At 36.0% G+C, this 19,123-nt stretch overlaps 1 protein-coding gene across 1 annotated transcript; it reads left to right on the top strand.

Annotated features, from left to right (window-relative positions):
- The first annotated feature begins 914 nt into the window (after nt 1-914).
- On the top strand, nt 915-3,411 carry LOC113272746. The gene is made up of 5 exons (XM_026522544.1): nt 915-1,349; nt 1,482-2,043; nt 2,196-2,409; nt 2,574-2,799; nt 2,881-3,411. Exons 1-5 carry the CDS (start codon nt 915-917, stop codon nt 3,409-3,411), a joined length of 1,968 nt encoding a protein of 655 aa, XP_026378329.1.
- The last annotated feature ends 15,712 nt before the right edge of the window (nt 3,412-19,123 follow it).

The raw sequence follows: 19,123 nt of genomic DNA on the forward strand, positions 1-19,123 counted from the left end.
CCCCCCTTTTTGGGTTTGCTTTTTAAAATCCAAGGCCGGCTAGAGTTCCTTTTCGCATTCAAAATATGTGGCTTTCCCATCCAGGTTTTATGCAGTTGGTTGAGGAAAACTGGAATTTGGATCTTAATGGTGCGCCCCCTTTTGTTTTTACTTCTAAGCTAAAGAGATTAAAGGAGGTGTTGAAGATTTGGAATAGAACTATTATTGGAGATATGTAATTTCGCTTGAAGCAGGCTGAATTGAAACTTGAAACTGAGAATGATCTTCTTGATTATGATCTGGCTGATGAGTTTCAATTCCTAAAGGTTGTGGATGCCAAAAAGGTTGTTGATGATGTGAGAACGGAGTTGGAAATTATGCTTAAGATGAAGTCGAGAGTAACTTGGTTGGAGGATGGTGACAAAAATACTCGTTCCTTTCATAATAGCATCCGCATGAGGAGAAGTCAAAATACCATCTCAGAGCTTAAGGTTTCTAACGATACTACTTTGTTTTTGCAGGATGAGATAAAGGATTTCATTGTTAATCATTATCAGGCCAAGTTCAATGGTGGTGGCGTTCATATTGATCCAGTTTTATTTGATATTGAACATGAGAGCATTTCAGTTGCTGAGAGTGCTTATATGGATGTTATTCCATCTTTGGAGGAAGTTAGAGTGGCGGTTTTTTACTTGGGAGCTGATTCTGCGCCTGGCCCAGATGGCTTCACAGGTTCTTTCTATAGATAGTGTTGGGACATTATTTCTAGAGATCTCTTTAATGCCATTGCAAACTGTTGGTCTATGCGTAAAATTCCCAATGGCATTAACTCTAGTTTTATTGTTCTTATTCCAAAAAATAACAAATCTGATGCTATTAAAGATTATAGGCCAATTGTCTTGAGTAATTTTTTCTTCAAGATCATTACTAAGATTATGGATACCAGGCTTGGTACTGTGCTAAATAAGCTGATCTCTGAAGAGCAAGTGGCGTTTATGAAGGGTAAAAACATACATGAGAATATAGCTTTGGCGTCTGAATTGATCAATGAGATCAATACGGAAAGGAAGCATGGGAATGTTGGCCTCAAATTGGATATTGCTCAAGATTTTGATACGGTAAGTTGGGATTTCATAGCTGAAGTCTTTCGTCAATATGGATTTTCTGATTCTTGGTGCATGTGGGTTCTTAATATCCTTAGCTCAGCTCGGATTTCTGTCATGATTAATGGCTGCCCTGAAGGTTATTTCAGTATTACTAGAGGTCTGCGTCAAGGTGATCCTCTCTCACCTTTGATATTTGTTCTTATTGAAGATGTTTTAAGTCGCAATCTTTCCAAGTTGTTTGCAAATCATAGTATGAATGTTATGGTTAGTAAAAAAGGTGTGGTGCCTACACACTTGCTTTTTGCGGATGATATCCTTATATTCTGCAGAGGTAATCTTCATAATTTGCAAAATTTGAAGAATATGCTAGTTTTGTATTAACATGCGTCTGGCCAGTGCGTAAACTACGCAAAAAGCAAGTTTTATTTTGGAGGTGCTAGAATTTCTCGTGCTATTGATATTTCTAACTATTTGGGTATGGAGAGAGCTATGTTTCCGGATAAATACTTAAGTATTCAATTGAAGCCTGGTATTGTTCGGCATATTCATGTTCGCCAAGTTGTTGAGAAGATTATGGACAAGCTGGCTGGCTGGAAAAGTAAACTTTTATCATTTCAGGCGAGGCTTGTGCTAATTAAGTCGGTGATTTCTAGCTATGTTATTCATTCTATGGCTGTTTACAAATGGCCATGCACGATTATTAAGCAAGTTGAAAGGGCCGTTATAAATTTTCTTTGGTCCGGTGATGCTGAGAAACGTAAATATTTTACGGTTCTATATGATGATCTATGTCTTTCAAAGCGTGAAGGTGGTATTGGCATTAATAAGTTAAATGATGTTAATAGGGCTATGCTAATGAAGCTTTGGATTTCTATTCGGGATTCAAACAAGATTTGGGCTAGCTTTTTGAGGGCCAAATACTTTAAGGTCAATGACAATCTGATAAATTATAAGTTAGGTTCTTTGGTTTTTCTGGAATTCGCTTGGTTTACAATTTTGTGCAGAAGCATACACGCTCAATTATAGGTAATGGTGCTAATACTTCCCTATTTTTTGATAATTGGTGTGGTGATTTTTCTATTGCGCAAAAACTTGGCATCACTTCCAAAGGCCCTAATGATTTTAAGGCTAAAGTAAGTGATATCATTTTTGATGGTGTTTGGGTTATTCCTGAACAAATAAAAGATTTGATGATTCGTTGTAATATCGATGTTGAAAATTTTCCTGTTATTGCTGGTGATGAGGATTATAAAATTTGGGATTTAGATAGCAAAGGCGTTTTTTCAGTTAAGTCGTGCCTTGTGCAAATCTATTTACTAGACAGGTTGTGCACCCTACCTTGAGTGTGCAATACTTGAAGATTTGGGCCAAGCAATGTTGTGCTAGTGAGGACAATATTATTAAGAAGACAGGTAGGAGCATGCCTACTATGTGCCGCTTATGCAGGAAAAGTTGCGAAACTCTTAGCCACATCACTTGGCATTGCAGAGTTGCTAGGAGGATTTGGGATTGGGTGGCTGGAATTTTCAAGCTGCAACCAAGTGAAGACCTGGTGGACTCGTATAAGGCTGCTAAGGGTCGAAGCAGAATGATAAAAGACCTGTGGTTAGTTGCAAATCTTGCAATTGTCACGGAGTTATGGAAGTTACGCAATAAGTCTTATTTTGATAATATGGCAGTTCAATGGCTTGGTTTTAAAGGGAGAGTTTATCAGGTAATTCGTGATAATTAAATTAGAATGAAGGGCCACATGTATAATACTTTAGAGGAGTTACGCATTCTGAATTATTTCAAGGTGGGGCATAGAAAATGCAAAACGTCTACCCCAATTGAGATTAGTTGGACTCCTCATAATCAAGATGAAATTATGATCTTTTGTGATGGTGCATATTTCAGAAACCCAGACCAAGCTGGTTCAGGTGTTGTTTTCCGTGATGCAAGTTCGGAGGTGCTTGGTGTTCTTTGTGTTGGCCTTGGTTGGCAAACCAATTTCTATGCGGAAGTATGTGCGGTTATTTATGGTGCGATTGTGGCTAAGAGATGGAATATGCGGAGTATTTGCATTCGTTCTGATTCGAAGAGTTGCATTCAAGGTTTTCAAAAGGGTGAGCTGCCTTGGCAGCTGGTACAGAAGTGGAAAATTGTGAAGTCTTACTACAACAATGTTCGTTATATTCATAGCTATAGGGAGGTTAATTTCTCAGCTGATGCCTCGACCAAGCAAGCATGTTTGCTGGCTGAGGATATTTTTGAGTTGTATGAGGGTAGGTCAGGTTTTATTCCATCTGTGGAATGGCTTGCAAGGGTTTATTATCGCTTCAAATAGGTTTTCCAGTGAGTGGCCTCACGACTAGTCATTAGGAAGGCTTAGTCCCTGTACAGTTTTTCGCTTTTTTAAATTTTATTTGACCGAGTAAAAAAAAAGTATATGCCTTGGGAAACCCTAACCTTGTAAGCTAGTTTTCGAGCTTAGTTAGGAATGTGGATTTCTAACATGGTATCAAAGCAGGTGTTTAGGTGGTGAGTGAACATTGTTTGGCCTGTTAAGGGATTTTTTTTGTGACCCATTAAGGATACTGTTTCTTATCTTCTCTTTTTCTTCGTCGTGTTCGTTAGGCGACCCAATAAGGGTATTGTTTAGTCCCCAACTCTATGTGAGGGGGGTTGTTAAGTAAAGTCCCACATCGCCTAGATTCCATGGATTTGTGAAGTGTATATGCCTTGCGCTACCTTAACCTTGTAAGCCGGTTTTCGAGGTTAGTTAGGTCTATGAACTTCTAACATGCATCTACCTGGATAGAGCACTGCGCACAACATATGGTGTGTGCAATTATGATTGAAGTTATAGTTTGGCAAATACTTTGCTTATAAAAAAGTCACTTTCATATCATATTCGAAGGCAATTGTCAAAGTTGTAAAAAGCCAAAATTCATCTCCAAACTTAATTCACGTTCACTTCGTTTAAAATTTAATAACAGACCCAATATAGAGAATGGTGTTTTTGAAACAGAAGTTGGCCAATCGAGGGTATCCTAGGATTAGCTTATGTGATTTATAATTTAAGTTATAAAAATACGATGAATGTTTAACATCTTTTGAGCTATCCTAACAAGAATGGAAAAGTTTATTATTCGATGCATTCAGTAAGATCACTTTAGCCTCTTTTTCTAAATCTGAGCAAGAGTATTATATTTATTTATCGAGGTCGTATACACTACACCAAATTGAGTAATTTGTAACATTGAATTGTTACACTAATTTATGTGACAAAAGTTATAACACAAATAAGTGTGACGTCATTAAAAAGTGTAACAATAATTCTTCCAACTAATTATATTTTATTTTTAATTAATTTTATCACACTAAATGGTGTGACTAATTTTTTATCCCGAATATAAAATGGTTAAGAAAATATAAAAATAAAAGTAGAAATGAACCGAGTAACCATGCTTCCTTGATATCGTTCATTATAACTGTGTATTATTAAAACCTAAATTTCACCCAGATAAAAATATCAGAGAGTTATTTATCTTATCTAGAATCGAGGTATGACTTTTTTATATGTGTTAATTTAATTTCTCTCTTTTTGGTGATGATTTATATGAGACGTAGTCAATTAGTTTGTGATTTTATTGTTATGCAAACACTGTGGGTTGGATTCATTGTCCTGGTTGGTTGTTATGTGAACGATTTGGTTGCTTACAAATTCTTAAGAAAAGTCAGTTTTTTTTTTCTTCTTTTTCTGGAGTCTTGACACTTTTACTATGATGAGCTTAGCGTGAAGTCTTTAGTAAAAACATATATCTTCTAGTTAGTTGGTGTCCCGATCTTCCGGTTTTAGTTTGGCCTGAGAGCTTCTACTAATGGATGAATGTTGCTCCACTCAACTTATAGATGGAGATTCATTTGATGTCCATGGAATTGCTAGAATTTCCTTGAATTGCTAGAATTTCCAAGGAAGTTAAGCTAGATGATTGTGGACTTTCTTATACCGTGGTTTCCATCATGGGTCCTCAAAGTAGTGGAATGATTTTGTTTTCACTTTGAACATTGTTTGGCTTAACTTGATTTTTAGTACCGTTGCAAACTCAAATGAACCCTGTCTTTTTTGTTTGGAGTCTGTATCATTCATCTTAGAGATACAATGTTAAAGTCCTTAAACTATAATGCTTATCTTGTACTCTGTAATTTGTGCAGGAAAGATCACACACTTGAAACTTTATTTTTGTTCCAATTTTATAGAGATGGAAGCTTTTAGAGGCAAGTTACTATATCATCATTTTCTGACTCCATATCTTCTTACTTTGATATTGATTCATGATTTTGTATTGAATATTACCAGAGATGTAAACTTTACGTCTTATTTTCAGGTCTCAAACTACTGAGACTAATCCTATGGTCTTCTAATCTAGCAGTTAGATTGGACATCCACGTCAACTAGGACAATCTCCTAAACCCTATGATGTATCGAATCTAGCAGCCAAACGCTGAATGAAATAGCGTTGTACGCTGAACAGTTATGCACTAAAACCCAGCGCCGAATGGAACAACGCTACAGAATAGATGACCCACTACGTTTCTCTCTTTACCCTCAATGACCCACTACATTTCTCTCGCTCATTGCTTTACACTCTTCCACGTGGTTTCTCTCTCTGCCCTCAATTATCCACTATGTTTCCAGCTACGGTTATAAATGCTTCTGTATAATTAACTACTCCTAGCGGTGGGTCTGTTTAGTACATGAGTGTTGAAGTTTGAACCAACGAAAAGATGGAAACATAGAGCGTTGTATCATTCAGCCCTATACATGAAATATTCTCTCGGCGCTGAACCATCCAGTATAAAAGTCATTTTTGTAGCACTGAATTATTCAGCGTTTCAATCTCGCTGCTAGTTGAACTGCGAGTAAATGATAGGAGAGAGAACTAGGAAATGCTAGTGTTAGCTTTTTTCTCACACATTTTTTATCATTTGTAAATTTTTTTTTGGCCAATCTAACAGCTCAATCTTACCCATAGGGGTTAACCTAAAGGTATTTAGATGGCAACATGTGCTGAAATTGAGCCTTGGACAATGGATCCAGAGGGGACTTGTGGAAGAGAAAGAGGAGAGGTGTGCCTAAAAGACCCTATAAGGCTTAATCACCTGCTCAGTTTAATTTTATTTTCGTTGTTTTTACTTTTTATCCAGCTTAGGGGTGTAAATTGGGCCGGGCGGGGCAGCCCGACCTATTTATTAAATGGGACGGTATAGGACGGGACGGAACATCTCTTATCCATGAAATTAAAAGGACCGGACGGGAAGGGTTATTTATCTACAGTTAGTACCCATGGCCTACCCAAGCCTGTTTTGTAATTTGGGCTCGGGCGGGTAGGGCCGGGAGGGTCTTGAATATTACAAACAAATATATATATTATACATATATATTGTTAAAAATAAAAAGAAAGTAGTAATAATACACAAGTTTTACTTAAAATTAATAATCAAATACGAGAATTGAGATGGGAATAAGATAAACCAAAATTCTTATAATTTTTCCTGAATTGAATCATCAGAAAAGGAAACTGCCTTAGATTTTGCTCAATATTTTCTCTATATGGTTAACAAAATTAGACTCCAATGGAATAAAAGTTAAGAAATACATATGAAAACTATGAGGGTTGACTGTATTAAGTATATGTACCAAGTATATTTTAGGATAAAACAAATGAGAACAGTCACTTAGGCTAGGTAAATCGATAACACTAGCGGGCTAACATGGCGGGTAGCATTGACGGGATAATAGGGAGGGTATTGGGCGGGACAAGAAAATTTGAATTGTGGCCTGTGCCCGCCCTCTTATTTAAATGGGCTAGGTCGGGCCAGCCCGTAAAGGACCACGGTCACCCATGGACTGTCATGGGACAGGGCGGACGGTACTGGACCTCGGGTTGCCCGACAAAATTTACACCCCTAATCCAGCTTCGTTTCAGTGTCCTTGATATATTACTGACCTGATATTGTACCCAAATGATATATCTGATTTATTTTCAGGATGATCTGCATTTGAGAAAATATGGAACTTGTTTTGGGGGAAGATGTTTGGAAGGTAACAGACCTACTAATCTTTCTGCAGTGTGAACTATGAAGAACTTGTTAATTTAATTAGAAGCTTAGTCTGTACTATTTTACTGGCGGTCTGTTTACCACTTTAGAAGCGCTTTTTATGAAACTTATGCGTACCTACTTTGAATTTTCAGGTTGGGGTTACTTGTTACAGTTAAGGAGAAAAGGAATAGCAATTCAAGAAACAGGTATGCATGCACAATTGATGTTACTGCGGTGAGCCTCCGTCTTCTAAGAGAAGCTGTCCACGAGCGACGCAGCAAGGATAATTGTTACTGTTTACAAGCACCAAGTGTGATTGGTATGAACTCATTGCTTTGAATTTTAGAGGACCCTTTGTACTGGTTGGACGCATAGATTTAACTATTCTTGTTTGGTGCTTTCCTCCTATCCCATTTTTCGTAGGAGTATATGAGTTTATGAAAAGAGTGTCTGCAATGTGACTGACGCTCATGTAGTTTTGTGGAAAGAAACTCGATTCTCATCTGATGTGGCATTGATTACGATTTGTTCTCAGTTTATACTCGTATACTTTTTACGTCCTTATGCTATGTGCAGGAAGGCCTTCATTAGTACCACCTACAGAGCCCTCTACTGCACCACATGCTAAATCGTGTATGGAAGTATAATTGATTTGCTTTGCTATGTGCAAGAAGACTACCTGCATCTACAGATCCCTCTACTGCAACACATCCTAAATCGTATATGGAAGTATAATGATTTGCTTTGGTAAGCCGTAAAAAGAAACAAGGCAGGAATGGATATAGGCATCTGTCTTAGGTATAGTCGTCGATGAACTACTGCATTGATATGGTGTGGTTGTATATTTGCACAATCTTCACTTTTATTGTTTTTCAATTTTTGGCAACTTGCATATTAGCGGGGATATACTTTTTGGATGTAACTCGTACACGATTTTAATGAAATACAAAGGTTTCTTTTATACATACATATGAATGGAGATTTTAATGGGGAAAGGCGGTGTAAGAATCAAAAGTTGGGTGGGGGAAATATTTTTTTTACCTGATGACTACCAGATTTGTTACACTAATATGTGTAAGAGATTTGACATACTTTTTAGTGTGATTTAAATTAATTAAAGTCACACTTATTAGTGTGACCACTGATGTGTAACAAAATAATAACGCTATATTTATTACACTTATATGTGTGAATTAAATAAGAAGTCACAAAGTTAGTCATGGCATGTATATTCTGGTAAAAGGTTTCAATTCATTATATTGAAAGAATAGATTACAACAAGTTCTTATGCAGATGTGTTAGCGTAATAAAAAAAAATAAAGGAAAATACAAACTAATCAAAACATAATATACATGCTACAAAAACACGAATAATACTCTTCCGCCCCACTATTAATTGACCTAGTTCAAGTTCGCATAATTTTTAAGGCAAGCAAGGGAAAAGAGTACTTTTAAACATTTTTTACAATTATACTTTTATGGATAATAACTAGTGAAATTTTAAAATGATTTATCTCTCAAACTACATCACGGATGTTCGCAAACTTCATATCATCGAAAAGCATTTTAAAACATTTATGTAACGAATATAAACATGCCTATCAAATTATGCATATTTATTATATTTCTTATAATCAATTAAAAGGATAATTTTAGAAATATCTTCTTGTTTAGTGATATAGGTCATTTATTGTGAGACAAAATCTAAAAATAAATATGTCAATTAATAGTGGGACTGAGGGGATATCAAATATACGCCATATCTTTCAGCAGTAACAATTAGAATAAATGCAACAGTATGCATCTACAGTTATAAGCATTGATATTGTTGCATTTTTTGTTGTTTGGTTGGTGACCCTATTGCTTAACTAATCAGCAGTTCTTTTTTCTCTTGATAGGATAAATAATTGTTAAAAATTTACACAATTAATTTACGTGTGAATAGTGTCTCTCTAATGCATGTAGAAGAAAATCTGGGGGTACATACTAAAACATAAAGTTCAAATTGCTTAGAAAATAGATGGAATCAGGTCTCAGAAATAATAATTGATTGGGATTTCGTAACTAGACACCGAATTTCAAAGATCCAACGTCCCAGAGGCTCCAAGACACCAAGTTACAAAGATTCATATACATAAAAGATTGAGGCTTAGTTTGGTAATGTTGGGGCTTTTGTAAAAGCGCTTTTTTGCTGTGTTGTGTTGTGTTGCGTTGCGTTGTGCTATGTAAAAAAAGCAGTTAAGTGTTTGGTAAATTATACACTAAAAGCTAAAGCTGATTAAGAAAATGATCAAATTGTGTTTGGTAAAATATAGGTTCAGTGGTTCACTTATTGTAGTTGTAACAAATGACAAAAACAGACATAATCTTGTAATATATTTTTATTCTATTTTATGAGATTTACACATATTTTGAGTAACTATTGTTTATTATAGATATAATTTGAGATAAAAAAAATCATACTAAAATCAAACATTTATTTAATATTGGCTCTTATTATTTATTGTTTCAGTAGAATTATAAGAAAAAAGAAAGAGACAGAGACATAAGAGAGATTTCTATTGATAATAGATCAACCTTATTACATAGCTATAGTATCTTTTATATACATGGAAGGTGAAACCTAACTATATAGATGGGCCGCACATCGATGGGTCGTAGGCCCTACAACACTCCTCCTTGTGCGGTCCAATAGAACTTCATATGTAGTGCTTCCACATGGTGCTTCGAATGTAGTTCTTCAAATACCGTCCTCTCCTTGATGACTTGCGCCAAAATCAATTGCCTCATTAAAACTTAGACAAGGAAAGACCTGGTGGGATAAAACCTTGGTACATATATTCACATGGAGTACTTCACATGTAGTTCATCACATGCAATACGATCTTCAAAGATCGACGAGTCTAAGTTAATTGCCTCGTTAAAACTTCGTCAGGGAAACCCAGAGGGACAAAACCTGAACTAAAGAAAAAGAGTATAATATTAAGCAAACCTAGAACATAGTCGGACTCGAATATGTTGCCTCATTAAAAACCTTGACAAGGAAAACCCAGCGGGATAAAACTTTGACGAAGGGAAAAGAGTACAACGTGATAGATGCAAGTAAAGGTGATCCGTTGCAGATGATCACTTTCCTCCGTTGAAGTTGACTAGTTACTTCACAACTCTTAAGGCAGAAAATCCTCGTAAGAAAGACAATATCCTTAGCTGGGAAATTATATTCCCGATGTTTGTTGTTGTGTCATTAAAAACCTTGCCGAGTAACAAAACCCTGTGGGAAAAAGTAACCTCGGTGAAGGAAAATAGTTCAATACACCATTAGATGCTCCCCCTGATGTCAGACAATTTTCATTAGTCTAATGCAGTCAAAAGGAGTTTATCACACATTACTTTGGTGACTTGAATGTTTATAAGACCTTATTGTTGATTCTGGAAGTTACGTTGCTTAACCGACTATCGTGTTTCATTTCTTTAATTCAGATATTTTCAGTAATATCAACACGATCTTTATGTCTTCAACTTTCAACATACTTGATGTTTTTAGTGTTGTCTCGCTAAAAACCTTGTCGAGTAACAAAATCCTTTGGGAAAAACTATTCTCGATCGAAGGGAAAAATAGTACAACACCGCTTCAATTTCGAAGTAAAATATGTCGACATCATATCTTTGGATCCTCCCCCTGATGTCGGCATCTCCCCCTGATTACTTTCAAAGTTGTTCCAGACAGTTCCTTTAGTCATGATTTTTCTTTTATATCCCTATTATATTCGAAAGTTGAGGAATTTTGGAAGTGCTTTTAGTTAAAAGCAGTTTGAAAATATTTTACCAAACACAACAATGAAAAATAATTACTATATATACATTTTGAAAGTGCGTTTGGAAAAATAAAAACATTACCGAACCCAGCCTGAAGCAACTTATGGTGGGTTTGGTTGCAGAATTCACAATTTTCCGGAATTTGTAATCCCATGGGATTACAAATTCTGGGATTCATGTGCATCCCTTGTATATTTGGTATCTCAGTTGAGATTCCTAGGATTCATAAAATTTTCTTATGTTAAAGTCCGTGTATGTTTGGCATTGCCCTAAGAATCTTAAAATTGTATATATATGGGATTTAGAATAAAAAAAAAAATGGGTCCATATCCCCTAATAAGTTTCCCAGCAAATCTTAGAGGGGAGGGGTCGGACTCCATATGGAGGATTTGCTGGAAAAGTGAATCCCGTCGGAAACGTAATTCCAGGGATTTGGGCAACCAAATGCAGCGAGGGAAACGTAATTCCATCAAATCCCCTGGACCCATGAATCCCATATTTAAAATTCTATTCCTCCCCTTTATCTATCTAAAGCTTCGATCCGTAAAATCCCAATAATTTCTGGATTCGAATCCCGCGTGTAATCTTTCTCTTTTATGATCTATTTCCATCTTCTTTCTAATCGATTTTGATTTAATTACGATAATTTCTTGTTGATTTTTCCGTAACTTGTTTTCCTTTTGCTTTTAATCATGTGTATCGTTTTAACGTATATGTATGAAGCTAATTAATTTCTGCAAAGAACATTTCACTACTATCTCGAAGCTAATATGTACTCGCCAAATTCCAGGTACCTTTTGCTACGACTCGGAAAAAAACTCCGGAGAAATCAAAGATTTCAAGGTAATTTACAAACATTTCTTCTGACCAATTAGAAAGTAAACCCTACAATTTTGGAGGAACAGGAACCGAATACCAGATGTTGTATTTCAATAAAGTATGCTGGTAATTTGAATCACTCTATGAAAGCCTTGTCAAACTACATTGAGCATAAGTTGTTCCAGTCTCCTAATTACACTACTAGTGATTTGGATTCATGTCATAACAAGACTTGCTCAAAGGACTCCAATGAGGTAAGCCTAAAACTCACCTCCATGTATTTTTTTTTATGACTAAAGATGATAATAGTAGTAACATAATTGCATGTTGCAAATTTCAGTTATATGACTTTGATTGGGTGATAAATATGATTTACAATTTTATGCTCTACAAAGCAGTGAACATGATTGTATTGATGCGTCATGAATATATTACCATTATGGCGTGTTTGTTTGGGGGAATGTAGATGGAGATAAGATTGATATATGGAATGATTACTGGATACCAGGCCTCAAACCTCCTATTGTTAAGAACTCTGCATGAGCTGATGATTTTAAAAAGGTTAGTCAATTAATAACAAATATGCATATGTGGGACCAATCAAAACTCTAAAAAAATTTTATCCAAAGTACCATCGATAAGGTTTTGGGAATCCAAATCCCAACCGGAAGATTAGAAGATAAACCACATTGGACATTAAACAATACATGTATGTTTTCTGTTAGTTCTCTTTATAATTCTATTAACTCTAGTGGTACCAACGGTACAAACTCGAAGGATTTGAGCAGAATATGAAATATGAAAGTAACACCTTATGTTAAAACTTTTGTAAAAGCTGCTCATGCAATACTTCTCAATAATATGAGAATAACAGCCATCCTATATAAATACCACTTGTACTTTTTGTAACAATGCTAGGAAAACTCTTACACATCTTTTTCTTCAATGCAACTTTGCATCTCAGGCATGGATGTATTTAAAATTTGATATGCATTTTGTTACGGATGGCACTACTGATTTCCATGATTGGATTAACACCTGGTTTGTCGACCATAATAGAAATGGAGGAGCTATGAATTGGGCTGCTCTTTGTAGTATTGTTAGTTGGCATACTTGGAAAGTAAGATGTGAGATGGTGTTTCAAAAATCTAAGCAAAATAGTGCCCAAACTTCTAAGACAATAGTCAAGTTTATAAATAGCATCATGAACATAAGTGCAATAGATTATGACAACATGCAGACACTTTATTACAATCCAATGAATGACGAAAACTTGAGAATAAATTATGAAGACCCTGAAATGGATAAAGTGTTTATGTTTGTTAGGATAAATGTTGCTATTATTATGCTTGATTATATTACTAGCTCTGGGATAGGCTTGACACTCATTGATCATGCAAGAAACACAACAAAAGCAAGAGCATACTATGCAAATTGTAGTACCAGAGAGGAGGTCGAACTGAGAGGGGCTGAAGAAGCTTTTAAGTGGGAAACACAATGGAGTGGTCACAACGTCATCTTTCAAAGTGATTCTAAGCCCACTCTTTTGCTTCTGATGGGAATGTATGCCAGAGCAAGGGAAAAAAGATATTGTATACTATCACCCAAGACTTTGACTATAAAGCTACAGATTGCATAAACTTCAAAGCACAAGGATTTATCTTGAAAAGTATAGTTCATATTATAGAAGCAGCACATATATCTACTTACTGTAACCGTCTAGTTATAAATCACATATGGACATGTGAAAATCTTAGGGTACTTTTAAACAATCTCCATTTCCAATTTTGGAAAGTTGATGTAATACATTCCATTGTAAAAAAGCGGGGGTCTAACAACCACACCAATATTTCTCTTAGCAATCTGTATGGACTAACTCCAATATACTTCCAACAGAATTAACTAGACAGTCAAACTCAATCTTAAGAAAAGTATATCAAAGAATTATATCTCAATCTCTTAATTCAATCCGCAATCAAACAAACAATAATTTGCGAGCCCGATTGAATCTAAGAGAGATAACTTGAATGGTACCAAAGACCAATGTTCAAGGATCAAACGATTTCAATCAACAACCAAAGGTTGGATTTACCAATTGATCGATTCAACGCGCAACCTGTTATATTTCAATTATATAACAAAATATAATGAGGAAAAGAAATAACACAGATACCAGAAGTTTTGTTAACGAGGAAACCGCAAATGCAGAAAAACCCCGGGACCTAGTACATATTGAACACACACTGTATTAAGCCGTTACAGACACTAGCCTACTACAAACTAACTTCGATCTGGACTATATTTGAACCCCAATCAATCTCACACTCATTCACTCAAATCATAAGAGAAGAAAACTGATCCAAGGTACAGTTGCGCTCCTTATGTCTCTGATACCAGCAGGATACTACACACTTGATTCCCTTAGTTGATCTCACCCACAACTAAGAGTTGCTACGACCCAAAGTCGAAGACTTTAATAAGAAAATCTGTCTCACACAGAAAAGTCTACAGGAATAGATAAATCTGTATCCCACATAAATGCCTACGAGTTTTGTTCTGTATTTTGATAAATCAAGGTGAACAGGAACCAATTGATATACTAGACTTATATTCCCGAAGAACAGCCTAGAAATATCAATCACCTCACAATAATCTTAATCGACTAGCGAAACAAGATATTGTGGAATCACAAATGATGAGACGAAGGTGTTTGTGACTACTTTTCTATCTTGCCTATCGGAGATATAAATCTCAATCCAATCTTACGATTGTACTCAATCACGATAGAAACAAAAAGATCAGATCACGCAACTACAGAGAAAATAGTTGGGTATGGCTTTACAATCTCAATGAAGTCTTCAAGTCGTTAACCTACAGGGTCTCGAGTGAAACCTAAGGTTAAAGGAGAATCGACTCTAGTTTACACAAATAGTATCACACAAGATGTGTGGGGATTAGGTTTCCCAGTTGCTAGAGTTCTCCCTTATATAGTCACCAAATCAGGGTTTGCAATCTAAGTACCTTGGTAACAAAGCATTCAATATTCACCGTTAGATGAAAACCTGATTAGATTCAAGCTAATATCTTTCAACCGTTAGATCGAACTTAGCTTGTTATATACAAATGAAATGTAACTTCATTTAGGTTTGAGTAACCGTACCTAAACGTGTACACCTAGTTGGTTCAACAATAGTTAACCAATGTTTATCCATATGAGCACTTTCATACCAACCTTATTAATCTTCACCACAACTAGTTCAAATGACTCAAATGAACTAGTTAGAGAGTTGTTTAATTGCTTAGATATCTTAGAAGTGTACAAGACACAATCGAAGCAAAATCGGTTTTGATTCACTCGATTCGATTTATGAATATAAGTATGCGGACAGATACGCATACTTAAGTAACCAGATTGAGTTTGTTTTCACTTCCAAACTCCAGCAGAAATTCACGGATGTGAACTTTCCGCCAGTACGCGTACGGGTACGCATACTGTCCCAGATTTTCAATAACCGCCAGTACGCGTACGGGTACGCATACTTTGGGTTCCCGATTTTGGTTTTTTACACAAATGTGTAAACACACTATGCTTATATTCAAAGATGGTTACATGTTCTAAACTCTCATTTCAATCATTGAAACTTTCTTAGAGGAAGTTATATAGTTGTTATTCACAAACTGTTTTTCATCAAAGCGATTTTCAAGTTATTGAAATAATCAACATGACTTTCATCACGGGTAAAGATGAACTTGGACAAAGCGAAAGCTCACCAACAAATATTTCAAGAAATAGATAAGGGAGATAAACTCGTCTCGAAAGAGCAAATGTGCATAATCCAAGTCTATATAGCAATACAACTTTTGTCTCAAGATAAGAGATACAATAGATAGACTTTTGAGTGATAGATAAGTTCAAGTCTCTACATACCTTTTTGTCGATGAAGTTCCACCAGTTCCTTGAGTAGTTCTTCGTCTTTGCATGATGAACGCCGTGGAGTCTAGAGCTCAACTACACTTACTATCCTAGTCCGAGACTTAGCTATAAGTAGACTAGAAATTAAGACTTATAGTTTTGGCAACTAAACTTGACAAACAAGCTTGAAATAGTAACGCTTTCGAGTTCGACCGAGCAGTGCTCTAACACATTGCTTATTGTAACCGTTTAGCTACAAACTACTTAGGTGGAAATTTTGGAGTTTATTAAAACAAAATGTCAATGTAACTAACTCTGCTACTCTTTAATACTAGGAGTCAGACATTCAAATCAATGAATGAGGCTATTCCTCTTTTTAGAAGGAAAAAAAGAAGGTTCAAATTGCTAAAAATTAGTCTTAGTATACTTAACAAGAGCATCTGCAGCGGAATTTTCTGGTCCATTAGAACAAATAGCGTTTACATTTTTTTTTCTAACTTTGCAAGTTTTGTACTGTATGAGATATTAGAATATGGGCATACAACTCCAAATCAATTGGCAATGGGTGGAGTGGTTCATAGAGTTATAAACCGCATGATCTTAGATTGCCCAGACAATGTGGGACTAATAATCTCAACACGCCCCCTCACGTGTAGCCCCGTTGGGTTTCACACGTGGACAATTAAATCGGGTGACGCAGAGTAAAGGTGCGGTCAAACGGCTCAACACAAATAGCCTGCTCTGATACCATGTTAGAATATGGACATCCAACTCAAAACCAATTGGCAATGAGTGGAGTGGCCTTATAGATTATATAAACCGCATGATCTTAGATTGCCCAGACAATGTGGGACTAATAATCTCAACACGTCCCCTAAGAATATGGACATCCAAATCAAAACCAATTGGCAATGAGTGGAGTGGCCTTATAGATTATATAAACCGCAGGATCTTAGATTGCCCAAACAATGTGGGACTAATAATCTCAACACGCCCCCTCACGTGTAGCCTCGTTGGGTCTAAACGTGGACAATTAAATCGGGTGACACGGAGTAAAGGCGCGGCAAATGACTCGTCGCGAATAGTCTGCTCTGATACCATGTTAGAATATGGGCATCCAACTCAAAACCAATTGGCAATGAGTGGAGTGGTCCATATAGTTATAAACCGCATGATCTTAGATTTCCCAGACAATGTGGGACTAATAATCTCAACATGAGAATGCATATTGTTTAAAAAAACTCTGTTAATAGAGCAACTAAGAGCCTTTATAACATTCATATCGTCTCCTTCGAGATGTAGACATTCAATCCCTTTCCAGTCAATTTCCTCCAACACTGCCTTTGCCATGGTTGATATGCACATCGTCTACTAAAAGCTGCTGCAAAAGTATGTTGCATTAATTAATCCAAGTCTATTGCCTTTGTAGCCTTTAAATATGAGGCATCATAATTATTTTTCAAAATTCATTATTAGGAGGGAGTCATTGTGGTTCCTCAGTTGATATGGTGCATGCATACCACTCTCCACTTGCAAAAATAGTTCCCAGTATGATATGAATTTCTTTGCAGTTTGATATGAATTTCTTTGCAGTTTGAAGAAACCAGCTGGATGAACCAACAACTTTTTAAAATATGTTGAGCATCTTTGTTTCCCTAGATGCCATGTAGATACGATTATAAATCTAAGATGCTACCGATAAGAGCTATTTGATAATTTCATATTATCATTATAACTATTATTTATAAAACCTAGAATCCTAAAGTTCCCACCGAAAGAGATAAAAAATCGAAAAATGCTATTTGATCAGCAGGTAAACAGCTAAATAACAACTGACTTTGACGTGGCAACAGATTTGGCACAAACATGTATTTTTTTACGGACACGTCATCAGACAGAAAACAAGAAACGATCAACTGTCTTCCATTTTCATTGTGATCTTCGTCTTCATTCATCATTTTTTTTTTCTCAGGACTTGCGTTGTCTTATTTCTTATCCACAAAAGTCTCATGCTCAGATTGTCAACCTTGCATCAAACTCATCTGTATTGCCTCTCCCTTTCTTCTATGGTGATGATTTTTTACCTAAATATGAAGTTTCACGTGAAAAATTGGAGAAAATTTTATTAACCTTTAATCCGTGGATTCTGTTCTTAATTTCTCAATTTCAGTTGATAAAAACTTAATTATAATTGATATCCATCGTATTTATCGCAGTATTAAAACTTAATTACATAAATTAGGGTGTATGTTTAAGAAATGGGAAAACTACTCGTTGAAGAAGATTGAATATTTGATTTTCTAGGTCTGGCTTCCGAATCAATGCATAACATTCGAAATTAGAGAATCAAAAATAGACAGTGAGAAGCTACTCTTTGGACAAATTGTTAGCTATAGGAAGGACAATATAAAGAATTTTTTAATCTTTGAAAAAGAAGTAATGAGTAACTTTGATTGAACTGGAATTTCAAATTATGTCATATCTTCTCGTATCTGGCTTCTTAATTTGATCAAGAATAAGATACAAAATTAGGACAATAAAATATACTCTGTGAAGATTTAGCCATGGTTAGTTGATTCGAGGGAAAAAAAGAATGTAAAAATCTCTTCCGTACAGATTTCTTTTTGATCATATCGGAGGAGGTATCACCCCAATCCGCCACACAGGGTGTCATGTGGGATCAGCTGGTATTCACCGGTTACCTAGCTGTTCACCTAGCACGATTCATAAAAAAAAAAAAAAAAGACAAAAAAATGAACCCCACTTCTCAAACACCCGTCCAATATTAGAATAACTTCCCAAATCCATTGGATTGCCATCGGACAAAGCTTCGGTGCTCCCACTATAAGCTTGGTATTGGTATCTTTTTTATTCAATGCAATTGTTACTAGAATTTCCATTATAAAAATTTCACTCGGACTATATTAATCTATCCCAGTGTTAGGGTCATCTAATCCAAATATAAATAGTAGTTCCCAGTGTTAGGGTCATCTAATCCAAGCACTTGTATGCTGCAATAAATTAATTATACTTATAATGTACGTCTTTTTCCACGAGAGGGCATTGCAGTTGTGGACACACGAACTACGTGGGGTCCGAATGCCCACAATCAATCATTAAAGTCTAAAGAGATTACGACGATGATCCCCTGATGCGGATTCATTGGCTCAAAACCCACGGGTTTATCATGGCCTCCTCCAACTTCCCCGTGCGTAGCGATTATGCATGGGGTACAAATATAAAAGGAAAACAACATATATAAGCAGATACGTGCGGAGCTAAATGAATGTAAAGTGCTGAAATGTAAATAAGACCAAGGTTTACGTGGTTCAGCACTAAGGCCTACGTCCACGGGGTTTGTTGTTCTACTATATGATTCACGGTTACACGAATGGTTGAATGA

The sequence above is a fragment of the Papaver somniferum genome, chromosome 4 (genome assembly GCF_003573695.1).
Source record: "Papaver somniferum cultivar HN1 chromosome 4, ASM357369v1, whole genome shotgun sequence".
NCBI classification, from domain to species: Eukaryota; Viridiplantae; Streptophyta; class Magnoliopsida; order Ranunculales; family Papaveraceae; genus Papaver; species Papaver somniferum.